This window comes from Hylobates moloch, unplaced genomic scaffold, assembly GCF_009828535.3.
Source record: "Hylobates moloch isolate HMO894 unplaced genomic scaffold, HMol_V3 SCAFFOLD_12, whole genome shotgun sequence".
Classification (NCBI taxonomy): domain Eukaryota; kingdom Metazoa; phylum Chordata; class Mammalia; order Primates; family Hylobatidae; genus Hylobates; species Hylobates moloch.
In genome coordinates this window covers 50,596,146-50,621,755 of record NW_026652287.1, presented here as the reverse complement: position 1 = coordinate 50,621,755, position 25,610 = coordinate 50,596,146, and the positions used below count along the sequence as shown (strand labels likewise).

General features: G+C 50.2%; 2 protein-coding genes across 2 annotated transcripts in view; both read right to left on the bottom strand.

The window, feature by feature from the left end:
* Window positions 1-17,692, bottom strand: part of COLGALT1 (collagen beta(1-O)galactosyltransferase 1) — a 28,054-nt gene extending 10,362 nt beyond the window's left edge. The window contains exons 1-6 of the mRNA XM_032170101.2: window positions 17,253-17,692; window positions 13,498-13,608; window positions 12,443-12,560; window positions 5,333-5,467; window positions 4,161-4,365; window positions 327-446 (exon numbers count right to left, since the gene is read on the bottom strand). Coding sequence (XP_032025992.1) covers window positions 327-446; window positions 4,161-4,365; window positions 5,333-5,467; window positions 12,443-12,560; window positions 13,498-13,608; window positions 17,253-17,512 — 949 coding nt within the window. The 5' untranslated portion in view covers window positions 17,513-17,692. The remainder of the gene's footprint in view (window positions 1-326; window positions 447-4,160; window positions 4,366-5,332; window positions 5,468-12,442; window positions 12,561-13,497; window positions 13,609-17,252) is intronic.
* A 3,324-nt stretch (window positions 17,693-21,016) lies between these two features.
* Window positions 21,017-25,610, bottom strand: part of NIBAN3 (niban apoptosis regulator 3) — a 25,862-nt gene continuing 21,268 nt past the window's right edge. The window contains 2 exon segments of the mRNA XM_058425767.1: window positions 21,017-21,290; window positions 23,530-23,641. Of these exon segments, the coding sequence (XP_058281750.1) occupies window positions 21,178-21,290; window positions 23,530-23,641 (225 nt within the window). The 3' untranslated portion in view covers window positions 21,017-21,177.

Genomic DNA, 25,610 nt, shown 5'->3' with positions numbered 1-25,610 from the left:
TCCAGCCTCCCAGCCTTTGCCCACACTACCACCTCCCGCTGCAATCCCCTTTCTGGTGAACTCCTACTCAACCTGCCCCTTAATGCCACCTCCTCCAGGAAGCCCACCCAACAACCCCAAGCATGCTGTGTACAGCTGCCTGCAAACCAGCACTCTGTGAGAGCAGGGACAACCCTCCACCTCATTCACACATGCCCTTGCACCCAGCACCCCGACAGGGACTGGCATCTGCCTAGCACTCAGTCAGTGCTCACAGGACGGATTGGAGACATCAGTGAAAGGGAGTCAACCTGGCCCCTCCCAGGGTGGTGTGCAGGCGGACTCACCCATGACCTCCAGCTGCACGTGCATGAAGCTCTCGGCCTCATCCTGGAGGGTGCTGTGGGCGCGCAATGGCACTGGCAGGAATCCGTACTCCTCCTTGTTGCACACGTACATCTGAACCTCTGCAGTGGGCAGAGAAGCAACAGACAAATGTAAAAACAGGCGAGGCCCAGTGGCTCATGCCTTCCAACCCAGGGCTTCAGGAGGCCAACGCAGGAGGATCGCTTGAGGTCAGGTGTCTGAGACCAGCCTGGGCAACAGAGCAAGACCTTATCTCTACAAACAACTTTTTTTTTTAAGACGGAGTTTCACTCTCCCAGGCTAGAGTGCAGTGGCACTATCTTGGCTCACTGCAACCTCCGCCTCCCGGGTTCAAGCGATTCTCCTGCCTCAGCCTCCCTAGTAGCTGGGACTACAGGCACATGCCACCACACCTGGCTAATTTTTTGTATTTGTAGAGACAGGGTTTCACCATGTTAGCCAGGATGGTCTCGATCTCCTGACCTTGTGATCCACCTGTCTTGGCCTCCCAAAGTGCAGGGACTACAGGTATGAGCCACCGCGCCCAGCTCTACAAATAATTTTAAAATTAGCTGGGAATGGTGGTACCTGCCTATGGTCCCAGCTACTCGGGAGGCTGTGGCAGGAGGATCACTTGAGCCCAGGAGATTTGAGGCTGCCGTGAGCTATGATGGCACCACTGCACTCCAGCTTAGGCAACAGGGCAAGGCCCTGTCTCAAAAACAAACCAAACAAAAAAACAGTAAAAATGCATGTTGAAGCACAAAAAGGAAAGTCTGACAAAATGTGAGTTAAGTTACTTCCTTCTACATCTATCCTTTTCTGGATGGTTTAAATTTTTATGAGTGTGTATCTTTTTTTTTTTGAGACAGAGTCTCGTTCTGTCGCCCAGGCTGGAGTTCAGTGGCGCCTTCTCGGCTCACTGCAACCTCTGCCTCTGGGGTTCAAGCAATTCTCCTGCCTCAGCCTCCCAAGTAGCTGGGATTACAGGCACCCACCACCACGCCCAGCTAATTTCTGTATTTTTTTTTTAGTAGAGATGGGGTTTCACCACGTTGGCCAGGCTGGTCTTGAAATCCTGACCTAAAGTGATCCACTGAGCCTGGCCAAATGTATATCTTTTTCAGACTAAAAAACTTAATGATGCTCTTTTAATTTAATTTAATTTAATTAATTAATTTTTTTGAGACAGAGTCTCGCTCTGTCGCCCAGGCTGGAGTGCAGTGGTGTAATCTAGGTTCACTGCCTCCTGGGTTCAAGCAATTCTTGTGCCTCAGCCTCCCGAGTAGCTGGGACTACAGGCACCCACCACCTATGCCCAGCTAATTTTTGTATTTTTAGCAGAGACGGGTTTCACCATGTTGGCCAGGCTGGCCTCAAACTCTTGACCTCATGTGATCCGCCTGCCTCACCCTCCCAAAGTGCTGGGATTACAGGCATGAGCCACCACACCCGGCCTCTTTTAATTTTAATTGGTCAATTTCTTCTATAAAGGACCAGCTACAGATGGCACTTAAATGAATGGGCTTGGCTGGGTACTGATGACACTTTATTGATGGGCAATGAAATCTGAATTTCATACAGTTTTCATGTGCCACAATATTCTTCTTCTTTTGATTCTTTTCCCCAGTGATTTAAAAATGTAAAAATTGGCCGGGTGTGGTGGCTCATGCCCGTAATCCCAGCATTTTGGGAGGCTGAGGCGGGTGAATCACCTGAGGTCAGGAGTTCGAGACCAGCCTGGCCAACAGGCGAAACCCCATCTCTACTAAAAATACAAAAATTAGCCGGGCATGGTGGCGCACACCTGTAGTCCCAGCTACTAGGGAGGCTAAGGCAGGAGAATCAATTGAACCTGGGAGGTGGACGTTGCAGTGAGCCGAGATCACGCCACTGTACTCCAGCCTGGGCAACAGAGGAAGACTCTGTCTCAAATAAATAAATAAATAATAAAAATGTAAAAATTGTTGGCCAGGCACCGTAAAGCTCACATTTGTATTCCTAGCGCTTTGGGAGGCTGAGGTGGGAAGGATCACTTAAGGCCAGGAGTTCAAGTCTAGTCTGGGCAACATGGTAAGACCCCATCTCCACAAAAAACATTTTTTTTTTAAATAAGCTGGGCATGTTGGCGGGTGCCTGTAGCCCCAGCCAGTCTGGAGGCTGAGATGAGAGAATTGCTTGAGGCCAGGAGGTTGAGGCTGCAGTGAGCTATAATCACACCACTGCACTCCAGGCTGGGTGACAAGAGTGAGACTGTGTCTCTAAAAAAATAAAAATAAAATATAAAAGTTGTTGTTAGCTTGTGGCCGTATAAAAGCAATTAGCGGGCCAGGTTTGGCCTGCAGGTCAGTTTGCCAACCTCTGGTTTCCAGTAAACAACAAGTCAACATGAGGCTGTGCTGTCTCTTTAAATATTTGTTTTCCTAATTAATATATGCTCAGCTGTAGAAAATTAAGACAACTGCCCAGGCACAGTGGCTCCCTCCTGTAATCCCGGCACTTTGGGAGGCTGAGGTGAGCGGATCACCTGGGGTCAGGAGTTTGAGACCAGCCTGGCCAACATGGGGAAGCCCTGTCTCTACTATAAATACAAAAATGAGCCAGACGTGGTGGCACATGCCTGTAATCCCAGCTACTTGGGAGGCTGAGGCAGGAGAATCTCTTGAACCAGGAGGCAGAGGTTGCAGTGAGCTGAGATTGCACCACTGCACTCCAGCCTAGGTGACAGAGCAAGACTCTGTTTCAAAAAAAAAAAAAGAAAATTGGGAGAATATAGAAAAGTATGAAGATTGAAATAACATTTGGGATTGATCATGGAAAATTGCATAACGGGTTCAATGTATATTATTTGGGGGATGAATGCCCTAAAATCTCTGACTCACCACTTCACCATCTATGCACGCAACAAAATTACAGTTGCGCTCCCTAAGTTTACACAAATTAAAAAATAATAGTAACATTCAATCAATAGGTATTTTTTTCTTGAGAAAGATTCTCACTCTGTCGCCCAGGTTGGAGTGCAGTGGCGTGATCTCGGCTCACTGCAACTTCTGCCTCCCACATTCAAGTGATCCTCCCGCCTCAGCCTCCCGCCTCAGCCTCCTGAGTAGCCGTGATTACAAGAGTGCTCCACCACGCCTGGCTAATTTTTTGTATTTTTAGTAGAGATGGGGTTTCACCATGTTGGCCAGGCTGGTCTCAAACTCCTGACCTCAAATGATCCACCTGCCTTAGCCTCCCAAATTGTTGGGATTACAGGCATGAGCAAGTCTGCCTGACCAACCAATAGATCTTAAAGAGTTGGAGTTAGGGAATCGGCCGGGCGCGGTGGCTCACGCTTGTAATCCCAGCACTTTGGGAGGCCGAGGCGGGCGGATCACAAGGTCAGGAGATCGAGACCACGGTGAAACCCCATCTCTACTAAAAATACAAAAAAATTAGCCAGGCATGGTGGCAGGCGCCTGTAGTCCCAGCTACTCGGAGAAGCTGAGGCAAGAGAATGGCGTGAACCCGGGAGGCGGAGCTTGCAGTGAGCCGAGATTGCGCCACTGCACTCCAGCTTGGGCGACAGAGCGAGCCTCCGTCTCAAAAAAAAAAAAGAGATAGGGAATGAAGCTAACCAGTAAAGCCAGGGCTGGAGAGAGACTAGGTCCTGGAGACATTATCTGAACACCTAGACACAGCTGCACCTGAAGTCAGCCCTGCACTGCATTGTTTGGGTTCTGTGAATCTTCAGTGTGCTCTGAACTGGCTTAGCGCAAAACCCAAAGAATCAGGCAGATGCCCCTGTGATGGCAGACCCCTCATGTACGTACCTGCCTGCTTGCAGGAGAAGGCAAAGACGATGATGTCATCAAAGGACCAGGTGTAGTCAGGGTGAGGTGGGTAGAAGGCCAGGTTCCTGGATGCCGCCTTCCGCAGGTCGATCAGGAAGGTCGAGTGCACCATGGGAACTGCAAAGCAGCCCCGGCGGTCTCGCTTGCGGATGGGGATGTAGGCAGGTGTGCGCTTGTAGTAGCCCTGTGGGGAGAGAGCGAGAGTTCCGCGTGGGGGTCTTGAAAGGTGAGGATGGAGGCCAGTGATAGCGGGTGGCATGGAACAGGACCAGACAGAGAGCCAGGCACAGCAGTGTGCACCTGTGGTCTCAGGACCCCAGACTCAAGCCCAGTGTGGGACCTGTGGCCAGGCCTGGCCAATAAGAAAGAGCCTTGTATTTCCCCAGCTTCAGTAATGAGTTCAGAGGTAGGGTAGAGAGGAGACTAGTGATGGCCCAATCAGAATGGATGACAGCTGGATGCTGCTGGGATCACTCTCAAGCTGTCTGAGAACGAACCCACCCAAAGGATGGAGAAAGACAGTTATCCAGACACCTGGATCAAGCCATGCCTGCAGTCCCATCCTGACGCCACCACTTGCTAGCTGTGTGAGTTTAGGCAAGTCACTTCCTCTCTGTGTTTCTGTTTCCACCTTTGAAATAGCAGGGTGAAGGACAATCAAAGACCCTCTATTCTTCACTCCTGTCTGGCCTCAGAGGGCTGTTTAAAGATTACCATAATGAGTCTTCGTTTTGTTTTGTTTTTGAGACCAAGTCTCACTCCATCACCCAGGCTGGAGTGCAGTGGCGCGATCTCGGCTCACTGCAACTTCCACCTCCTGGGTTCAAGTGATTCTCATGCTTCAGCCTCCCAAGCAGCTGGGAGGACAGGCATGTGCCACCATACCTGGCTAATTTCTGTATTTTTTTTTTTTTTAGTAGAGATGGTGTTTCACCATGTTGCCCAGGATGGTCGCAAACTCCTGAGCTCAGGCCATCCGCCTGCCGCAGCCTCCCAAAGTGCTGGGGTTACAGGTGTGAGCCACCGTGCCCAGCTTCCATGATGATGTTTGTAAAACACACACCACGAGGTTGTGTGACAGTAAGTTATACTCCAGCCACGGCACCCACCTGCTCAGCCCAGTCCCCACAGTCCCCAGGCCCTCACTCTACCTGGGAAGTCATTCCACACCAGAAGTTGGAGTACGCAGCCCGGGAATCCAGCATGGGGGCGACCACCGTCTTGTTCTCAGCGATGAGCAGGCTCAGTGTGTCAGGGTTGAGGATCAAGTTGTCCGCGTCTACAAACTGCAGAACACCCCACACAGCATCAGCATGGGCTGCCAGAGTGACCCCAGGTAAGGCTACCACTCAGAACAGCTGGGGCAAAGGCCAGAGCCCTAGGGGTCTGGCAAAGACCTCTGGAAGCACCCCCTACACTGGCTGAAATGAAGCAGGGACCCCGTTTTGGGGGCCTGCAGGATCCCCTGGATCATGGAAATAAAACAAATGTCTTGCGTTCCTTCAAAGAGAATTCTAGGCACTGAGCTAACCCTGAGAAGTAAATGAACAACCAGTGAGCAAGAAGGTAGCAAAACCTTCTTTTTTTTTTTTTTTTTTTTTTTTTGAGACGGAGTCTCACTCTGTCGCCCAGGCTGGAGTGCAGTGATGTGGTCTCAGCTTACTGCAACCTCTGCCTCCCGGGTTCAAGCAATTCTCCTGTCTCAGCCTCCCGAGTAGCTGCAACTACAGCCGTGCGCCATCACACCCGGGTAACTTTTTGCATTTTTAGTAGAGACGGGGTACCGTCATGTTGGCCAGGCTGGTTTTAAACTCCTGACCTCATGTGATCCGTCCACCTCGGCCTCCCAAAGTGCTGGGATTACAGGAGTGAGCCACCATGCCCGGCCTAGTATTTTACTTTTTCTTCATTTTTTATTTTTTAAAGGGATAGCATCTTGCTATGTCACTCAGGCTGAAGTGCAATGGTGTAATTGTAGCCCACTGCAGCCTGGAGTTTCTGGGCTCAAGTGATCCTCTCATCTCAGCCTCCCAAGTAGCTGAGCGTACAGGCACGCGTCACCATGCCTGGATAATGTTTTCATTTTTATTTTTATTTTTGTAGAGATAGTGTCCCTCTACATTGCCTCGGGTGGTTTTGAACTCCTGGGCTCAAGCAATCCTCCCATCACGGCCTACAAAAATGCTGGGATTACAGGTCTGAGCCACTGCACCTAGCCTAAAATTAAATATACATACATATAAAATCACACATAGAAAATGATTAGGTCTGGATGTTCCCCCTCTACCAGGATGTAAAGACACAGAAGTCACAATATATCACAGAACTACTAGAAGGTTTTTTGGGTTTTTTGTTTTTGTTTTTGTTTTTTTGAGATGGAGTCTCCTGTTGCATAGGCTGGAGTGCAGTGGCGCGATCTCAGCTCACTGCAACCTCTGCCTCCCATGTTCAAGCAATTCTCCCTTAGTCTCCCAAGTAGCTGGGATTACAGACACATGCCACCACGCCAGGCTAATTTTTGTATTTTTTGGTAGAGATGGGGTTTCACCAGGTTGGCCAGGCTAGTCTCGAACTCTTGATTTCAAGTGATACGCCTGCCTCGGCCTCCCAAAGTGCTGGGATTACAGGTGTGAGCCACCGCGCCCAGTCTGGATTTGTTTTTCTTTTACTGCTGGTCCACAGAGATGCTTTCTGTTACCCAGGCAGTATCGTTTGGAATATTTGGATCAACTGCCATAAACAACAACAAAAACTAGAATTCCAGTATCCCCCGGCAACGTGAGACTACCACTTCCACATGGCAACCTTCAGTTGCACAGGGGAGGCTGCAGGGAGGTAACAAGCCCTGTGGTCATGTTACATACCCTATCCGGCCCCTCTGGATGTTTGAATCTGTGACCTTTGAATATTAATGCAGAACAAACAGCCAGATCACTGTGGCAGTTCCTCAAAAAGCTAAACATAGAATCACTACATGATCCAGGAATTCCATTCCTAGGTATGAACCAAGAGAATTGAAAGAAAGGACTGAAACAGGTTCTTCGTTTCTTTGTTTGTTTGTTTTGAGACAGAGTCTTGCTCGGTCACCCAGGTTGGTTGAAGTGCAGTGGCATGATCTCGGCTCACTGCAGCCTCCACCTCCTGGGTTCAAGTGATTCTCCTGCCTCAGCCTCCTGAGTAGCTGGGATTAATTACAGGCATGTACCACCACGGCCCAGATAATTCAAACAGGTCTTTGTACACTCATATTCATGTCAGAATCCCAACAGCCAGGCCGGGTGCAGTGGCTCACACCTGTAATCCCAAAACTTTGGGATGCCAAGGCAGGCAGATCACATGAGGTCAAGAGTCCAAGACCAGCCTGGGCAACGTGGTGAAACCCCATCTCTACTAAAAATACAAAAAAAAAAAAAAATTAGCCAGGCATGGTGACACATGCCTGTAATTTCAGCTACTCGGGAGACTAACGCAGGAGAATCGCTTGAACCCAGGAGGCAGAGGTTGCAGTGAGCCAAGATCGCGCCACTGCACTGCAACCTGGGCGACAGAGCAACAGTCTGTCTCAAAAAAAAAAAAAAGAGTCTCAACAGCCAAAAAAGGTGGAAGCGACTGAAGTGTGTCCATCAACGGATGAGGAGATCAACACAACGTGGTCCACCCAAACAATGGAATAAGAGTCAGCCATACGAAGGAAAGAAGCACTGATCCAGGCTGTAATGAACCCTGAAAACTCAATGCTGAGTGAGAGAAACCAGACACGAAACGCCACATAGTGTGACATTCCATTGACAAATCCATAGATAGGAAGCAGATTAGTGGCTGCCAGGGCCTAGGGGAGAGGAATGGGGAGTTGGGGAGTGACTGCTGATGGGAATAGGGTTTTCTTTCTGGGGAATGAAAATGTTCTAGAATTAGAGGTGGTGGTTGCAAAACAAATAAATATATGTGTGAACTGACTTCAATTAACACAAGAGGAGAAAGTGAATCTCTCCAGGAGATACAATTCAAATTTAGATGCTGGCCAGGGGCGGTGGCTCACGCCTGCAATCCCAGCACTTTGGGAGGCTGAGGCAGGTGATCACTTGAGGTCAGGAGTTCAAGACCAGCCTGGCCAACATGGCGAAACCCCATCTCCACTAAAAATACAAAAACTTAGCCAGGCATGGTGGCGGACACCTGTAATCCCAGGTACTCTGGAGGCTGAGGCAGGAAAATTGCTTGAACCCAGAAGGCAGAGGTTGCAGTGAGCCAAGATGGCGCCACTGCACTCTAGCCTGGGTGACAAAGTGAGACTCCATCTCAAAAAAACAAAGAAGTAGATGTTTTTCTTTCTTAAGCTTCATATATATATCTATATGTGTATACACACACACACACATATTTGTTTATATACATATATAGATATATATATATATGCATATATATGTATATATGTATATACACACACACACATACACATATACGAAGCTTAAGGGTCTCGCTCTGTCACCCAGGCTGGAGAACAGTGACACAATCATGGCTCACTGCAGCCTCCTACTCCTGGGCTCAAGCAATCCTCCCACCTCAGCCTCCCAATTAGCTGGGACTACAGACACAAACCAGTACACCTGGCTAATTTTTTTTTTTTAGTTTTTGTAGAGATGGGGGTCTCACTATGTTGCCCAGGCTGGTTTTGAACTCCTGACCTCAAATGATCCTCCCACATTGGCCTCCCGAAGTGCTGGGATTACAGGCATGAGCAATCCCCGGCCCGTATATTTTTCTTATTTTTTTTTTCCTGCGAGTAACATCCATAGCTTTTGTAAAAAGAGAGAGAAAAGGGGACCTTCAAATGATCATTTTAAAACATTAGACAAACTATTTCACATTCCAATATGGGTTCCAAAGTCCCCAGTTACAAAAATATAGTTTTGTGACCAGGCGCAGTGGCTCACACCAGTAATCCCAGTACTTTGGGAGGATGAGGTGGATCACCTGAAGTCAGGAGTTCGAGATCAGCCTGGTCAGCATGGTGAAACCCCGTCTCTACAAAAATACAAAAAAAATTAGCCGGGCTGGGCGCGGTGGCTCACGCCTGTAATCCCAGAACTTTGAGAGGCCAAGGCGGGTGGATCACAAGGTCAGGAGATCGAGACCATGCTGGCCAACACGGTGAAACCCTGTCTCTACTAAAAATACAAAAAATTAGCCGGCCGTGGTGGTGGGCGCCTGTAGTCCCAGCTATTCAGGAGGCTGAGGCAGGAAAATGGCATGAACCTGGGAGGCAGAGCTTGCAGTGAGCCGAGATCGTGCCACTGCATTCCAGCCTGGGTGACAGAGTGAGACTCCGTCTCAAAAAAAAAAAAAAAAAAAAAAATAGCCGGGCATGGTGGTAGGCGTCTGTAATCCCAGCTACTTGGGAGGCCGAAGCAGGAGAGTCACTTGACCCCAAGAGGTGGAGGCTGCAGTGAGCCAAGATCGCGCCACTGCACTCCAGCCTAGGCGACAGAGTGAGACTCTGCCTCAAAAAAAAAAAAAAAAAAAAAAAAGAAACACGAAAATATTATTTTGTGTCAAAAGCCACTTTGAGTTTTGAACCAGCACTTTGAGCTCCACCCCAGTTTGCTGAGGAAAAAAAAACTAAAGCCAGGCAACCTCAAACCACAAAAGCAAAATCCTAGAGGCAGGACAAGGCAGCTTTGTGTCAGAAGGCTCTGGAAGGCTCCAGATCCACCTCTCTGCCTCCTTGCCAGTCTGACACCCCACCAGGCAAGATGTCCCCTCCCTCTGTCAGCTTCTGTTTCCTCACCTATAAAATGGTTTGATAAGGCACCAAACGAAAGGGTCCCCTCAGGAGCTCCATCCGTCTTCCCTAGACGTGGCACTGTCCCCGTTCCTCTCTCCCTGGCACCTTCACATCCAGTGTCAAAGCAGAACCTGTCTCCTTCACCTTATGATGCATCCTGAACCCCCCGCCTTTCTCCACGGCCCCCACCCCATGCAGGCCTGTCCATCAATCACTGGTACCCTGCTTGGGCCTCTACTCCAGCTTCCTGCTACTGTGTGGCTTTTTTTTTTTTTTTGAGACGGAGTCTCACTCTGTCGCCCAGGCTGGAGTGCAGTGGCGCGATCTTAGCTCACTGCAACCTCCACCTCCCGGGTTCAAGAGATTCTCCTGCCTCAGCCTCCCAAGTAGCTGGGGTTACAGGTGCGCATCACCACACCAAGCTAGTTTTTGTATTTTGGTAGAAACAGGGTTTCACCATGTTGACCAGGCTGGTCTCGAACCCCTGAAGTCAAACAATCCACTTGCCTCAGCCACTCAAAGTACTGAGTTTAGAGGCATGAGCCACCGCGCCTGGTCCACAGCGGCTTCTGAAAATCTTAAATCAGAACACAGACCTCCCCTGCTCACACACCGTCCATGGCTCCCCATTCCCCTCCAGATAGACACCAAGTGCCTCCACTGGCCTGTGTAGTTGGACCTTTGGCCACCACTGCATCGTAATCACTTTGCTCACTTGATTCCTTTCTTTTTCTTTTCTGTTTTTTGTTTGTTAGTTTGTTTTAAGAGATGGGCTGGATGTGGTGGCTCACACCTATAATCCCAGCACTTTGGGAGGCCAAGGCAGCTGGATTACCTGAGGTCAGGACTTTTGAGACCAGCCTGGCCAACATGGCAAAACCCCGTCTCTACTAAAATTACAAAAATTAGCCAGGCATGATGGCAGGGGCCTGTAATCCCAGCTACTCAGGAGGCTGAGGCAGAAGAATCACCCGAACCCAGGAGGAGGAGGAGGTTGCAGTGAGCCGAGATTGCGCCACTGCACTCCAGCCTGGGCAACAGAGTGAGACTCTGTCTCAAAAAAACAAGAAAAAAGAAAATCAGGAGAATATAGGAAAGTATGAAGGCTGAAGTAACATTTGGGGTTGATCATAGAAAATTGTGTAATGGGTTCAGTGTATATTATTTGGGAGATGGATGCCCCAAAATCTCTGACTTCACCACTTCACAATCTATGCATGTAACAGAATTACACTTGTGCTCCATAAGTTTATACAAATTAAAAAATAATAGTAATATTCAATCTGTAAGTCTTTTTTTTTTTTTGAGACAGAGTCTCATACTGTGGCCCAGGTTGGAGTGCAGTGGCGCGATCTTGGCCCAAGAAAAAAATAAAAAATAAAAAGACTCAACCGTTCCCTTCCCCATGAGACAATGTCCCCACAGGAGGAGGAAGTGCAAGTCAGGCCTCAGCAATTCAATGTGGCCACCACCCCCCAGCCCCTGACCCCTTCCTCCCGCTTCTTGGAAGTGACCCAAAGGTTTGGCCATTACATATGATGGTGATAAAAACAGACGTGACATGGCCAGGCATGGTGGCCCATGCCTGTAATCCCAGCACTTTGGGAGGCCGAGGCAGGAGGATCACTTGAGCCCAGGAGTTGGAGACCAGCCTGGGCAACATAGCAAGACCCCATCTCTACAAAAATATTTTTTATTTGTTATTTTTAAAAAATACTTATTTGCTTATTTATTTATGAGATGAAGTCTCACTGTGTCGCCCAGGCTGGAGTGCAGTGGCACGATCTCGGCTCACTGCAACCTCTGCCTCCTAGGTTCAAGAGATCCTCCTGCCTCAGCCTCCCAGGTAGCCAGGATTACAGGCACCTGCCACCATGCCCGGCTAATTTTTGTATTTTTAGTAGAGATGGGGTCTCACCATGTTGACCAGGCTGGTCTCGACCTCCTGACCTCAAGTGATCCACTGGCCTTGGCCTCCTAAAGTGCTGAAATTATAGGCATGAGCCACCATGCCTGGCTTCTACAAAAATAAAAATAAAAAATTAGCCGGGCATGGTGGTGGGTGCCTATGGTCCCAGTTACTCGGGAGGCTGAGGCAGGGGAATCGCTTGAACCCAGGAGGCAGAGGTTGCAGTGAGCCGAGATTGCGGCACTTCACTCCAGCCTGGGCACCAGAGTGAGTCTCTGTCTCAAAAAAATAAAAAAATAAAAATGGACTTGACCCAAGTGTCCAAACACAGGGGACAACTCGGGACAGAAAAGCCCATTCATTCCTAGTGCTGAGGATCAAAGGAATCCCAGCTCCTCCTCCACTGACCAACCATATCACCTCAAGCAACTCATCTCCCCTCGCTAAGCCTCAGTTTACCCTTCTGCAAAATGACATTAAGGATGGTCCTGGCATCCTGCTGCTCCGCCTTCCCTGGGGATACCCAGACCTGCCCGTGATCCATAGCCAGCTGGCTGAGAAACTTACCAGGATGTAATCAGCCCACATGTCTCGAGCTGATTTCAGGGCTGCCTGGCGCAACTTCATGACATGCTCATAGCGTGAGTCAGACCAGTGTTTCGGGCCTTCCTCATCCGGGTAGGACCTATGGGGAGGCAGCTGTGATGTGGACACCACAAGGCACTATCAAAGCCCAGTGAGGGCCTGAGCTGCCTTCAGGGTACTCAGAGAGCGCTTCCTGGAGGAGGGGACATGTCGGCTCACTGATCAGCTGATCTGAGGGATGGGAAAAAGGAAACGACGAGGAAAGAGAAGTGGGGAGAATGTCCCTGGCTGGAGGTACAGCCTGTGCAAAGGCCTGGAGGGAAGAAAGCCCGAGGCACACTGGAGGGAAGGAAGGAAGCTCACTGGGGTCCAGTGCAGTGGCCCACGCCTGCGATCCCAGCACTTTGGGAGGCAGAGGTGGGAGGATCGCTTGAGGCCAGCACTTTGAGACCAGCCTGGGCAACATAGCGAGACCCATCTCTACGAAAAATACAAAAACATTAGCTAGGCATGGTTACATGTGCCTGTAGTCCTAGCTACTCAGGAGGCTGAGGCAGGAGGATAGCTTGAGACCAGGAGGTAAAGGCTGCAGTAAGCTGTGTTCACTCCACTGCACTCCAGCCTGGGTGAGGGAGTGAGACTCTGTCTCAAAAAAAAAAAAAAAACCCAGAAAGGAACTGGGTGGGGGCAGGGAGTCCATGCTGCCCAGGGCCTTAGGAAGTAGATAAACAGCAAAGCCAGTGCTGGGACCAAGACTGAGTCAGTGAGCCAGTGAACAAAGCAGTGGGCGTCCCCAGAAGAAAAAGGGAGTGAAGGAATTCTAGGTGCAGGGAACGGCTTGGGCAAAGGTCTGGCAGGAGGATTATGGCCTATTTGTAAAGCTGAGGGAGGGTCAGAGTAGCTTAATGCTGCCTGGCTGGGCTGGAGAGGCAGGGACCGAGGGCCTGTAATTCTGTCCTGGGGCAACAGGGAGCCATAGAGGGTGTGTGAGCAGAGGCAAAGCCCAGTCAGACTAGGAGCAGGGGAAAGGCGCTCACCTGGGCTCCTCCGCCGGCCGCCACTCCACGGAATGGTACAAACTCTTCACGGCCACCAGCCACTCCCGCAGCACAGTTGACGTGTTATCCATGTTGTGGTCTGTAGCCACCCTGCAGGGAGAGGGGACAGGCGGCGCAGCTGGGGAAACTGAGGCAGGGCCAGGCAGCAGCGAGGCAAGTCGAGGACTACCATCCCCAACTGGCCTCCCACCAGCTATGTAGCCCCAGACAGGACACTTCTCCCTTTCCCTTTTTTTTTTTTTGAGACGGAGTCTCGCTCTGTTGCCCAGGCTGGAAAGCAGTGGCGTGATCTTGGCTCACTGCAAGCTCCGCCTCCCGGGTTCACGCCATTCTCCTGCCTCAGCCTCCTGAGTAGCTGGGACTACAGGCGCCCACCACCACGCCCGGCTAATTTTTTTGTATTTTTAGTAGAGACGGGGTTTCACCGTGTTGGCCAGGCTGGTCTCGATCTCCTGACCTCGTGATCCGCCCACCTTGGCCTCCCAAAGTGCTGGACTTAAGAAGCTTGAGCCACCGCGCCCGGCCCATTTCTCCCTTTCCATGTCAGTTTCCTCATCTGTAACATGGGGGTGGGAACAGGACCCAGTTTACTGGGAAGTGGAAGGATTAAACAAGCTAACTTTGGAAAGACACATTAGTGATTGGCTGTTTTATTACCGAGCATCTAAGATCATGCAAACCACATTCACTAACAAATATGTGTAACTTAATTTTTTTTTTCTTTTGAGACAGAGTCTTGCTCTGTCGCCCAGGCTAGAGTGCAGTGGCACAATCTTGGTTCACTGCAACCTCCGCCTACCAGGTCCAAGCAATTCTCCTGCCTCAGCCTCCCGAGTAGCTGGGATTACAGGTGCACGCCATCATGCCCAGCTATTTTTTGTATTTTTAGTAGAGATGGGGTTTCGCCATGTTGGCCAGGCTGCTTTCGAACTCCTGACCTCAGGTGATCCACCCGCCTCAGCCTCCCAAATTGCTGGGATGACAGGAGTGAGCCACCACACGTGGCAATTTTTGTAATGTATAGATCAGGCCAGGCACAGTGGCTCACTCCTGTCATCCCAGCACTTTGAGAGGCCGAGGCGGGTGTATCACCTCAGGTCAGGAGTTCGAGACCAGCCTGGCCAACATGGTGAAACCCCATCTCTACTAAAAATACAAAAATTAGGCCGGGCATGGTGGCTCACGCTTGTAATTCCAGCACTTTGGGAGGCCGAGGCGGGCGAATCACTTGAGGTCAGGAATTTGAGCCTAGCCTGGCCAACATGGTGAAACCCCATCTCTACTAAAAATACAAAAAATTAGCTGGGTGTGGTGGCGGGCGCCTGTAATCCCAGCTACTCAGGAGGCCGAGGCAGGAGAATCGCTTGAACCCACAGGAGAATCGCTTGAACCTGGGAGGAGGAGGTTGCAGTGAGCCAAGATCGTGCCACTGCACCCCAGCCTGGGTGACAGAGCGAGACTCAGTCTCAAAAAATAAACAAATAAAAAATATTTTAAAATGAAATGTATATATCATAAACCAGCTGGGTGCAATGGCTCACGCCTGTAATCCCAGTATGTTGGGAGGCCGAGGTGGGCAGGTCCCTTGAGCTCAGGAGTTCGAGACCAGCCTGGCCAATAGGGCAAAATCCCGTCTCTAGAAAAAATACAAAAATGAGCTGGGCGCAGTGGCGTACGCCTGTAGTCCCAGTTACTCAAGAAGCTGAGGCAGGAGAATCACTTGAACCCAGGAGGTAGAAGTTGCAGTGAGCTGGGATTGCACCACTGCACTCCTGCCTGGGCGACGGATGTAAAACCCTGTATCAAAAAAAAAAAGTATATCTCAGCAGGGCGCTGTGGCTCATGCCTGTAATCCCAGCACTTAGGGAGGCTGAGGCGGGCAGATCATGAGGGCAGGAGATCGACACAAGCCTGGCCACAATGGTGAAACCCTGCCTCTATTAAAAATACAAAAATTGCCGGGCGCGGTGGCTCAAGCCTGTAATCCCAGCACTTTGGGAGGCCGAGGCGGGCGGATCACGAGGTCAGGAGATCGAGACCATCCTGGCTAACACGGTGAAACCCCGTCTCTACTAAAAATACAAAAAATTAGCCGGGCGTGTTGGCGGGCGCCTGTAGTCCCAGCTACTCAGGAGGCTGAGGCAGGAGAATGGTGTGAACCCGGGAGGCAGAGCTTGCAGTGAGCCGAGATTGCGCCACTGCACTCCAGCCTGGGGGACAGAGCAAGACTCCGTCTCAAAAAAAAAAAAAACATACAAAAATTAGCCAGGTGTGGTGGCACACGCCTGTAATCCCAAGCTACTCGGGAGGCTGAGGCAGGAGAATCACTTGAACCCGGGAGGCAGAAGGTTGCAATGAGCTGAGATCATGTCACTGCACTCCAGCCTGGGCGACAGAGCAAGATTCCGTCTAAAAAAAAAAAAAAAAGTATATCTCCCAGTATATCTCATAAATCCCTTACCCTGCCTTCATCTTCTCCTGTGAGCCACACCACTTCAGTAGGCTGCAGTCATTTATTCATTCAACTAACATTTGTTAAGTACCAATTGTGTATTTGGATTATCCAGACTGGGAAATCAGGTGGAAGGAAAAGAGACATTTGGGAGTTTAGTTTGACTGTGGTGCCAAGAGCTAATTCTGCCCAATAAATTAAGGTGACAATAACACCAGCAATGACAGTAATCATAATAAAATCACTGAGAGCCAAGCCCATGCCAGACCCAAGGGCTCCACATCCATTAACTGGTTAATCTTCAGAGACAAACCCAAAAAGAAAATTATATTAATACACTCATTTTCTTTTCTTTTTCTTTTTTTAGAGGCAGGTCTTACTCTGTACAATCATAGCTCACTGCAGCCTCGAACTCCTGGGCTCAAGCGATTCTCCTGCATCAGCCTCCTGAATAGTTGGGACTACAGGCACACACCACTGCACCTGGCTGATTTTTGTATTTTTTTTCTAGAGACGGGGTTTTGCCATGTTGGCAATGCTGGTCTCGAACTCCTGAGCTCAAGTGACCCGCTTACCTTGGCCTCCCAAATTGCTAGGATTACTGCGTGAACCACTGCACCTAGACCCATTTTCCATTTGAGAAAACTGAGGCAGGGAGTGAGAAGTCACCAGTCAGAGGCTTCTTCAGAGCTCTGCCCCATTCCCTACCAAGAAAGCATCCACTTCCTTCTGGGCCATCTGGTCCTGGACTCCACCCACGCCGGTCAGAGGGCAGGGGTTTGATTGGGGCCTGGAGCCGGGCTGAGTTCAAGCTTAAGGGCAGCAGCCGGCACAGAAGGGCTTGCTGTTAGATGTGGCCTCTGGCAACGCCCCAGTGGGGGCTCTGGGTTCCTTCCTTTGGAGGTGTACGTGCTCCAGAGGGAGTTAAGAGCCCCAGTCAGTGAGGCCGGATCTGCCCTAGTAGGGTCCAGCAGGCAGGAGCGGTGCCCAGCCCACCCCAAAGGAGCCAGCAGGAGGAACTCGGTCCCGCTTGTGTTGTGAGGAGGGCTGTGTCTGGCCCCATGGGAGGACAGCAGGCAGGGGGCACGCGTGGACCTGTCCCGATGGGGGCAGCGGGCAGGGGCATGCGTAGAACCGTCCCGATGGGGGTAGCGAGCAGGAAGCACGCGCGGACCCGCCCAGAAGAGGACAGCGGGCAGGGGCTCGCGTGGACCCACCCTTAAGGGGACAGCAAGCAGGGGCTCGCGTGGACCGCCCGATGGGGACAGCGAGCTCAGCTCACCATAGCGCCATGCGCTCCCGCGGGTGCCGCAGCCGCTCGAGTGCGCCCAGCGTGGTGGGCAACGCGTGGGCCGCGTTTCGCGCCAACAGCGCGATGAGCACGCGCGGCGCCTGCAGGGGCGACTCCGGGCTCCAGCGCTCCTCGGGGAAGTAGGCGTCGGCGCCCGGCGGGCCCCCCGGCGGCAGTGGAGCCAGCAGCAGAAACAGCAGCGCCAGGAGCGGCTGCCCGCGCCGCCGGCCCGCGCGTGGGGCCGCCGCCATCGCGCCACGCGTCTCCTTTAAGTCGTTTTTCTGCGGGAGGACTCCGGCCGCGCCTTTAAGGGGTCATAGGGGCCCCGCCCGGCCGCGCGCCTGAAAGAGGAGGAGCGCGCCGGGCGTGAAGTGCAGGCCCCGCCTCCAGACGCTCTCCGAGACACAAACCCCGGAGTGACGTCACCTGCAGCCCTACACAGGACGCCCCGCCCCCGCACCCATCTTAAAGGCACATAGCGCTCGGAGCGCGTGGAAGGGAGGTTAGGGAAGGGAGGTTAGGGTTAGGAACCCGCGCTTCCTCCAGGCGCCTCCTACCACTGAGACCTCCGCCAGATGCGCCGCCCAATTTCCCCATGTATAAAACCCGGGCTGTGCCACCAGACAGACTTGGCTACTTAGGACCTGGTTTGGGACCCAAGAGACCTTAGCCTCAGTTTCCCCTGCTGCAACATGGGTTTTGCCATCATGGTTTTGGATCTCACAGGCATGTCACTGAGGGTTGTGGAGAATAAAGGTCATGACGTCCACAGACCTGGCGTCACATTCAGTCCCCGCCTTGGGCTTGCTATGTGTGAGGCTGTCTGTCCATCTATAAAATGAGATCATAGAGACCCTACAGGGTTGGCGTGAAAATGGAGTCAGGGCATGATAATGGACCGTTCTGAGCACAAGCTCTTCCAGAGACAAGGGCTGTGTTTTCATGGAAACGCTGCCAAGGGATTGTTTTCCAATACTCTAGTGCCGCATTTTCAAATTGATTGACTTAGTATCACACTTTTTTTTTTTTTTTTTTTTTGAGACGGAGTCTGGCTTTGTCGCCCGGGCTGGAGTGCATTTTTTTTTTTTTTTTTTTTTTTTTTTGAGAGTTTGTCTGTCGCCAGGTTGACGTGGGGGACTCGGTCATGCAACCTATCCCCCTCAGCCTCTCCGAGTAGCTGGGACTACAGGCGCCCGCCACCACGCCCGGCTAATTTTTTGTATTTTTGGTAGAGACGGGGTTTCACCGTGGTCTCGATCTCCTGACCTCGTGATCCGCCCGCCTCGGCCTCCCAAAGTGCTGGGATTACAAGCATGAGCCACCGCGCCCGGCCTATTATTATTATTTTCACAGAGAGGGTCTTACTCTGTGACTCAGGCTAGAGTGCAGTGGCATTGATCACATGATCGTGGCTCACTGCAGCCTCAACCTCCTGGGCTCAACTGATCCTCCTGCCTCAGCCTCCCAAGTAGCTGGGACTACAAGTGCACTCAACCACGCCCAGCTAATTTTTAAGTTTTTTGTAGAGATAGAGTCTCACTATGTTGCCCCGGCTGTTCTCAAACTCCTGGGCTCAAGTAATCCTCCCCCTTCGGCCTCCCAAACTGCTGGGATTACCAGTGAGCTATGATGCCCCACTAAAACTTAATTTTTAAGAAGGATACAGGCCAGGCGCAGTGGCTCACGTCTGTAATCCCAACATTTTGGGACGCTGAAGCAGGCGGATCACTTGAGGTCAGGAGTTCGAGACCAGCCTGGTCAATATGGCGAAGCCCCATCTCTTCTAAAAATACAAAAAATTAGCCGGTCATGGTGGCGCTTCGCCTGTAATCCCAGCTACTCCAGAGGCCAAGGCAGGTGAATCACTTAAACCCAGGAGGTAGAGGTTGCAGTGAGCCAAGATGGCACCACTGCACTCCAGCCTGGGTGACAGAGGGAGACACCGTCTCAAAAAAAAAAAAAAAAAGATAAAGACAAATTTACACTCTGTGGACTTGATGAGGAAGGGTCTTTTCATATTAAGTAAGAAAAAGGAGGTGACAAGATACATCTCATCCCATCTGGAAGGATTTAGACCCAAGGGCAAACAATGGTTTTCTCAAAAGGGGCAGGATGACAAATTCTTGTAGCTGCAATTGTTCCAGAATTAACATCTACATCCCGTCCAGGGTAAAAGGAAGACAGCTAAAGAAGCCTATGAAGTACAAATGTATTGAGCAAATGTATTTCGGAAGGTGGGGTTGGAGGGAAATAGGTGGAAAGGTCAAGAATATCTCATTGTCTTGGGGTGGGCTGAAAACTCCAGACAGAATGGGAGGAAACGGTCTCCATGGAGTGTGAAAGTCCCTCTGCAAGCTGAACCAAGAACACAGGGGAATCCCTGTGGAACCCACTCCGGAAGCAGCTGCAAGACAGCGGAGAGGCTGCCAATATCCAGTTAGCAGATGACTTTGCTGGCAAGCAGAGGAAGTCGGTAAAAGCTTGTCTCCCAGCCAGGAAACTTGACACCAAGTTAAGATTTGGAGCTAGGAAACAAACCCAAAAGGCTCACAGCAAGCGGAGAAAAAAAACCCCAAATCTGTAACCTGTATCACAAAGCTTTCATATCCTTCAGATATAAAGAGTTATTAGATATGAATAAGAAAAATACAAACACTCCTGAAAAGTAGAAAAAAGCTATGAACAGGCAATTCACTGAAATTAAAAAAAAAAACTACAAACATGTAAATGGCTAATCAACATATTTGGATTTTGTTTTTTGAGACAGGGTCTCACTCCCATCACCCAGGCTGGAGTGCAGTGGTGCAATCACCACTCACTGCAGCCTTGACTTCCCAGGCTCAGGTAAATCTCCCATCTCAGTCCAGCTTTTTAAAAATTTTATTTATTTATTTATTTATTTTTTTAGTAGAGACAGGTTTCGCCACGTTGCCCAAGCTGGTCTCAAACTCCTTGGCTCAAGCAATCCACCTGTCTCAGCCTCCCAAAGTGATGGGATTACAGGTGTGAGCCACCACTCCCGGCCGCTAATTTTGTATTTTTTGTAGAGACGAGGTCTCACTATGTTGGCCAGGCTGGTCTTGAACTCCTGAGCTAAAGTGATCTGCCCGCCTCAGCCTCCCAAAGTGCTGGGATTACAGGTGTGCACTGCCACACCCGGCCATTAATAAACTTATTTGTAAGTTCAATTTAGTCAAAGAAATTCAAAATAAAATAATGAGATTTCTGTGTGTGTCTAATTGGCATAGCTTTTTTCTTTTTATGAAAAGTCCTAGTGTTTAGAAAGGATTTGGAGGCTGGAAGTGGTGGATCACTCCTATAATCCTAGCACTTTGGGAGGCCGAGGCAGGAGGATTGCTTGAGTCCAGGAGTTTGAGATCAGCCTGGGCAGCATAGCGAGACCCTGTCTCTATTATTTAAAAAAAAAACAAATTAGGCCAGGTGTGGTGGCTCTCACCTGTAATCCCAGTACTTTGGGAGGCTGAGGTGGGCAGATCACTTAAGGACAGGAGTTCGAGACCAGCCTGGCCAACATGGTGAAACCCCATCTCTACTAAAAACACAAAAATTAACCGGGCATGGTGGTGGGCGCCTGAAATCTCAGCTACTTGGGAGGCTGAGGCAGGAGAATCCCTTGAACCCAGGAGGCGGAGGTTGCAGTGAGCCGAGATCCTGCCACTGCACTCCAGCCTGGGTGACAGAGCAAGACTCCGTATCAAAAAAAAAAAAAAAAATTAAAATAAAGAAAGGCTTGGAGAAAATACAAAAATAAATGCTGCTGCTTGGAGTATAAAATGGCACAGTTTTCTGAAGTTGCAGGGGTTACAAAAGCCTAAAGATGACACATCCGTTTTGGCCCAGAAATTCCACTTGTAGACATTTATCCAATAGAAACAAGATAGATGTGGGTGAAGATTCAGCTCTGGAATGTTCCTCGAGAAGGTGGTGGGCAGAGTGGCTGGATCTGGGCACCAGAGTCTGGCTGCCTGGGAAAAGCCCCTCCTTCCCACTCAGCCTCAGTTTCCTCATCTGTAAAATGGAAAATATACGGACGTCAAAAATCAGATGTGTCAGATGCCTGGCATGTAATAAGTGCTTTAAAAATCAGAGTTAATAGAGATGTTGGCCAGGCGCAATGGCTCATGCCTGTAATCCCAGCACTTTGGGAGGCCAAGGATCTGGAGTTCAAGACCAGCTTGGCCAACATGGTGAAACCTCGTCTCTACTAAAAATACAAAAATTAGCGGGGCATGGTGGTGGGCGCCTGTAATCCCAGCTACTCGGGAGGCTGAGGCATGAGAATCGCTTGAACCCAAGAGGCAGAGGTTGCAGTTAGCCGAGATTGCGCCATTGCACTCCAGCCTGGGTGACAAGAGTGAAACTCCATCTCAAAAATTAAAAATAAAAAGAAACGTAGGCCGGGTGCAGTGGCTCACGCTTGTAATCCCAGCACTTTGGGAGGCCAAGGCAGGTGGATCACCTGAGGTCAGGAGTTCAAAATCAGCCTGGCCAACATGGTGAAACCCCGTGTCTACTAAAAATACAAAAATAGCCGGGCACGGTGGTGGACGCCTGTAATCCCAGCTACTGGGGAGGCTGAGGCAGGAGAATTGCTTGAACCCGCAAGGTGGAGGTTACAGAGAGCCAAGATGCTGCCACTGCACTCCAGCCTGGTGACAGAGCGAGACTACGTCTCAAAAAAAAGAAAGAAAGAAAGAAAAAGAAAAAGAAATGTATAAGCAGCCAAAAGATGAAAGGGTGAAGGATAGGAAAGAAGGTTCTCAGAAAAGGAGCTAAAAGCAGCTCCTAAACCTCGCAGACAAAGGTGAAGGGCACCAGGTGAGGCTACCATGGTAGACAGCCCTCTGTTGAAGTGAAAAACACACATACTTTAAATTCTGAGGTTTCCCATTGTAGGATTTGCCCACAGGAACCTGCATTTGCATAAAAAAAAAGTATGTACAAGATTAATCCCTGTGGCATTGGCTGTTAGTATGGAAGACTAGAAACCAAATGCCCGTTGGTTTGGTTCTGGTTAAATAAATTCAGGGGCCCATCTACAATCCCTCACATCCAATTGCAAATCCTGAAATATTCTAACACTCATAAGTTTGTATTTGTTAGTTTGTGTTTTTGAGACAGAGTCTCTCTCTGTGGCCCAGGCTAGAGGGCAGTGGTGCAATCATAGTTCAATGCCGCCCCATCTCCACGGCTCAAGTAATCCTCCCACCTGGGCCTCCTGGGTAGCTGGGACTCCAGGTGCATTCCACCACACCCAACTAATTTTTAAAATTTTTGTAGAGTCGGGGTCTTGCTATGTTGTCCAGGCTGGTCTCAAACTCCTAGGCTCAAGCAATCCACCTATCTTGGCCTCCCAGAGTGCTGGGATTCCAGGCATGAGCCACTGTGCCTGGCCTTAGAAGTCTTTCTAGGACGGTTTAAGTATTTATCCAAGTTAGTGTAAATATTGATCAGTTTCTCTGTCCCAGATCAGCTAGGAAGTGTATTAGTTAGCTATTGCTGCATAAAAAAATTATCCCCCAAATTATGCCCATCTTGCAAGCTCTTGCTGGTGGTAAACCTAAGGCCCGTGTCACTACAATCTCCCTTTCCAAGTTGGCAACAGGAAGTAGCCATTGGGAGATGCCCCCTAAATCCTGGGATTAGGGATGGTATACAAAAGCTGGGCGTGGTGGCTCACATCTGTAATCCCAGCACTTTGGGAGGCTGAGGCAGTCAGATCACGTGAGGTCAGGATTTCGAGACCAGCCTGGTCAACATGGTGAAACCCCGTCTCTATTAAAAATACAAAAATTAGCTGGGCATGGTGGCATGTGCCGCCTGTAGTCCCAGCTACTCGGTAGGCTGAGACAGGAGATTCACTTGAACCTGGGAGGAGGAGGTTGCAGTGAGCTGAGATTATGCATTCCAGCCTGGGCAACAGAGCTAGACTCTGTCTCAAAAAAAAAAAAAAAAAAGAGAGAGAGAGATGAGACACAAATTCACCACAATCTCAGCCCCCGAGGGCTGAGCTCACATGCATGTCAGAGCCTGGGTTTAGAGGGTCCCTCTGTGGCTCAGATGCACTCCACAACTTCCCACTGAGCTTGTTCACGAGCTTGGCCAGGCTGGCTGGGTAAGAAGACAAAGTGCATTCTGTTCCATCCATGAACCCACACTCACAACAATCCCATACACCCCATGTGGCCCCCACCTCCCCACCTCCAGCAATCACTGGCATGTTTCAGAAGCCTGTGAAGTTCCCCACCTGCTCCCTCCAGTATCCATGGGACCTCCAAGCAGCCGTCCAGAGTGCAGGATACATCATTGGCACCAAGGGTCTTTTTCAATTCTGAAATGAGATGAACTCTTGGACACACCTGGGGAAGCCCAGGCATCAAGGGGCTTCCCTGCATCTTCCCAGAAAGACTACAAATGTCTCAAGCAGAAATCCTAAACAGGTGGCTCACATAGAGCCTCTCTCCAAGCCTGCACCCATGGCAGACATTGCTAACCGATCCCTGCACCCTTCACCAAGCCTGGACACTGCCTCCCAACATGCTGCTCTAGGCAGACATCACAAATCAATTCAGGATGGCCCCACTTAAGGATACATAAAATCTCTAGGAAGAGAAACTTACTGAGGTCAACTGTTTCTGGATTTAATTCTGCAGTCAGAAAATAGCTTTTTATCCTATTTAAAACTTCTGCCATTTTAAGGAAGCTCCGTTTTTCTTGTTTAGATGCTCACAGACACATCCTCTCCCTCATTCCCTGGCTCCCAAGAACCCACCATCTATGGGGGTGTCTCCCAACTCTCTGACCTCATGTTATTTAAAAAAAACCAAAAAACAAAAAAAAAAACAAAACTTTTTTTTTTTTTTTGAGACGGAGTCTCGCTCTGTCGCCCAGGCTGGAGTGCAGTGGTGCACTCTCAGCTCACTGCAAGCTCCATCTCCTGGGTTCACACCATTCTCCTGCCTCAGCCTCCCAAGTAGCTGGGACTACAGGCATGTGCCACCATGCCCAGCTAATTTTTGTATTTTTAGTAGAGATGGGGTTTCACCATGTTGGCCAAGCTGGTCTCAAACTCCTGACTTCCAGTGATCCACCCTCCTCAAACTCCCAAAGTGCTGGGTTTACAGGCGTGAGCCACCGTGCCTGGCCGCTGACCTCACCTTCTATATCTGTTCTTCCTCTTTCCTTCAAATTAGGGCTCTTTGAGATTCCCCTCTGTTCTCCACACACCTTCCCTGGCTTGTGGAACCCCTCTTCTTCACTTAGTGACACCTGAAGCCAACACTTCTGGCACCTCCAGCTCCCACCTGCACCTCCCTCCTAGTCTGTGTCTCCTTGGCTGCTGCCCCTGCTCCGGCCTGTCCTTTGTTCCCAGAACCGGGGCCTCAGCCTCCTCCCTCACCTCCAGTCTGGCTTCTGTTGACCTCTGCTCACACACCCTCCATGGCTCCCCACTGCCTGCACAATAAGTCTAAATTCCTCTGCCTGTCATTCAAGGCCCTGCACATCTTCCAGCAGCCTCCAGCCTCCCGCTCCGTGCCCTTGTGCTGGCTGCATGGATGCTGACATTCCCTGAATCCCCACTGCATCCTGTTCACCCCCCAATCAGTGCACACATCTCAGTGATCATGGGCATTAATTAATTCATGAATGAAATCAGGAAGCAGGAGGGAGAAAGATGTTTCTGGAGCTCCTTCCCAGATCAGGAGCTCCTAAGAGGCCAACTCCAAGTCTGAAAACCTCTAGGGCCTCAATGCCAGCCCAGAGAAAAACAGGGAGTGGTTGTTAAATGAATAAATTTAAATGTCTATCCGTAGTTTTGTTTGTTTTAAGACGGAGTCTCTCACGCTGGTAATCCCAGCACTTTGGGAGGCCGAGGCAGGCGGATCATGAGGTCAGGAGTTCGAGACCAGCCTGGCCAACATAGTGAAACCCCATCTCTACTAAAAATACAAAAGTTAGCTGGGTGTGGTGGCATGCACCTGTAGTCTCAGCTACTCGGAGGCTGAGGCAGGAGAATGGCTTGAACCCAGGAGGCAGAGGTTGCAGTGAGCCAAGGCCACGCCATTGCACTCCTGCCTGGGTGACAGAGTGAGACTCCATCTCAAAAATAAAATAAAAAATAAAAGATGGAGTCTCAGCCAGGTGTGGTGGCTCACGCCTGTAATCCCAGCACTTTGGGAGCCCAAGAGGGGAGGATCACGATGTCAGGAGTTTGAGACCAGCCTGATCAACATGGTGAAACCCCATCTCTACTAAAAATACAAAAATTAGCTGGGCATGGTGGCACATGCCTGTATTCCCAGCTACTCAGGAGGCTGAGGCAGGAGA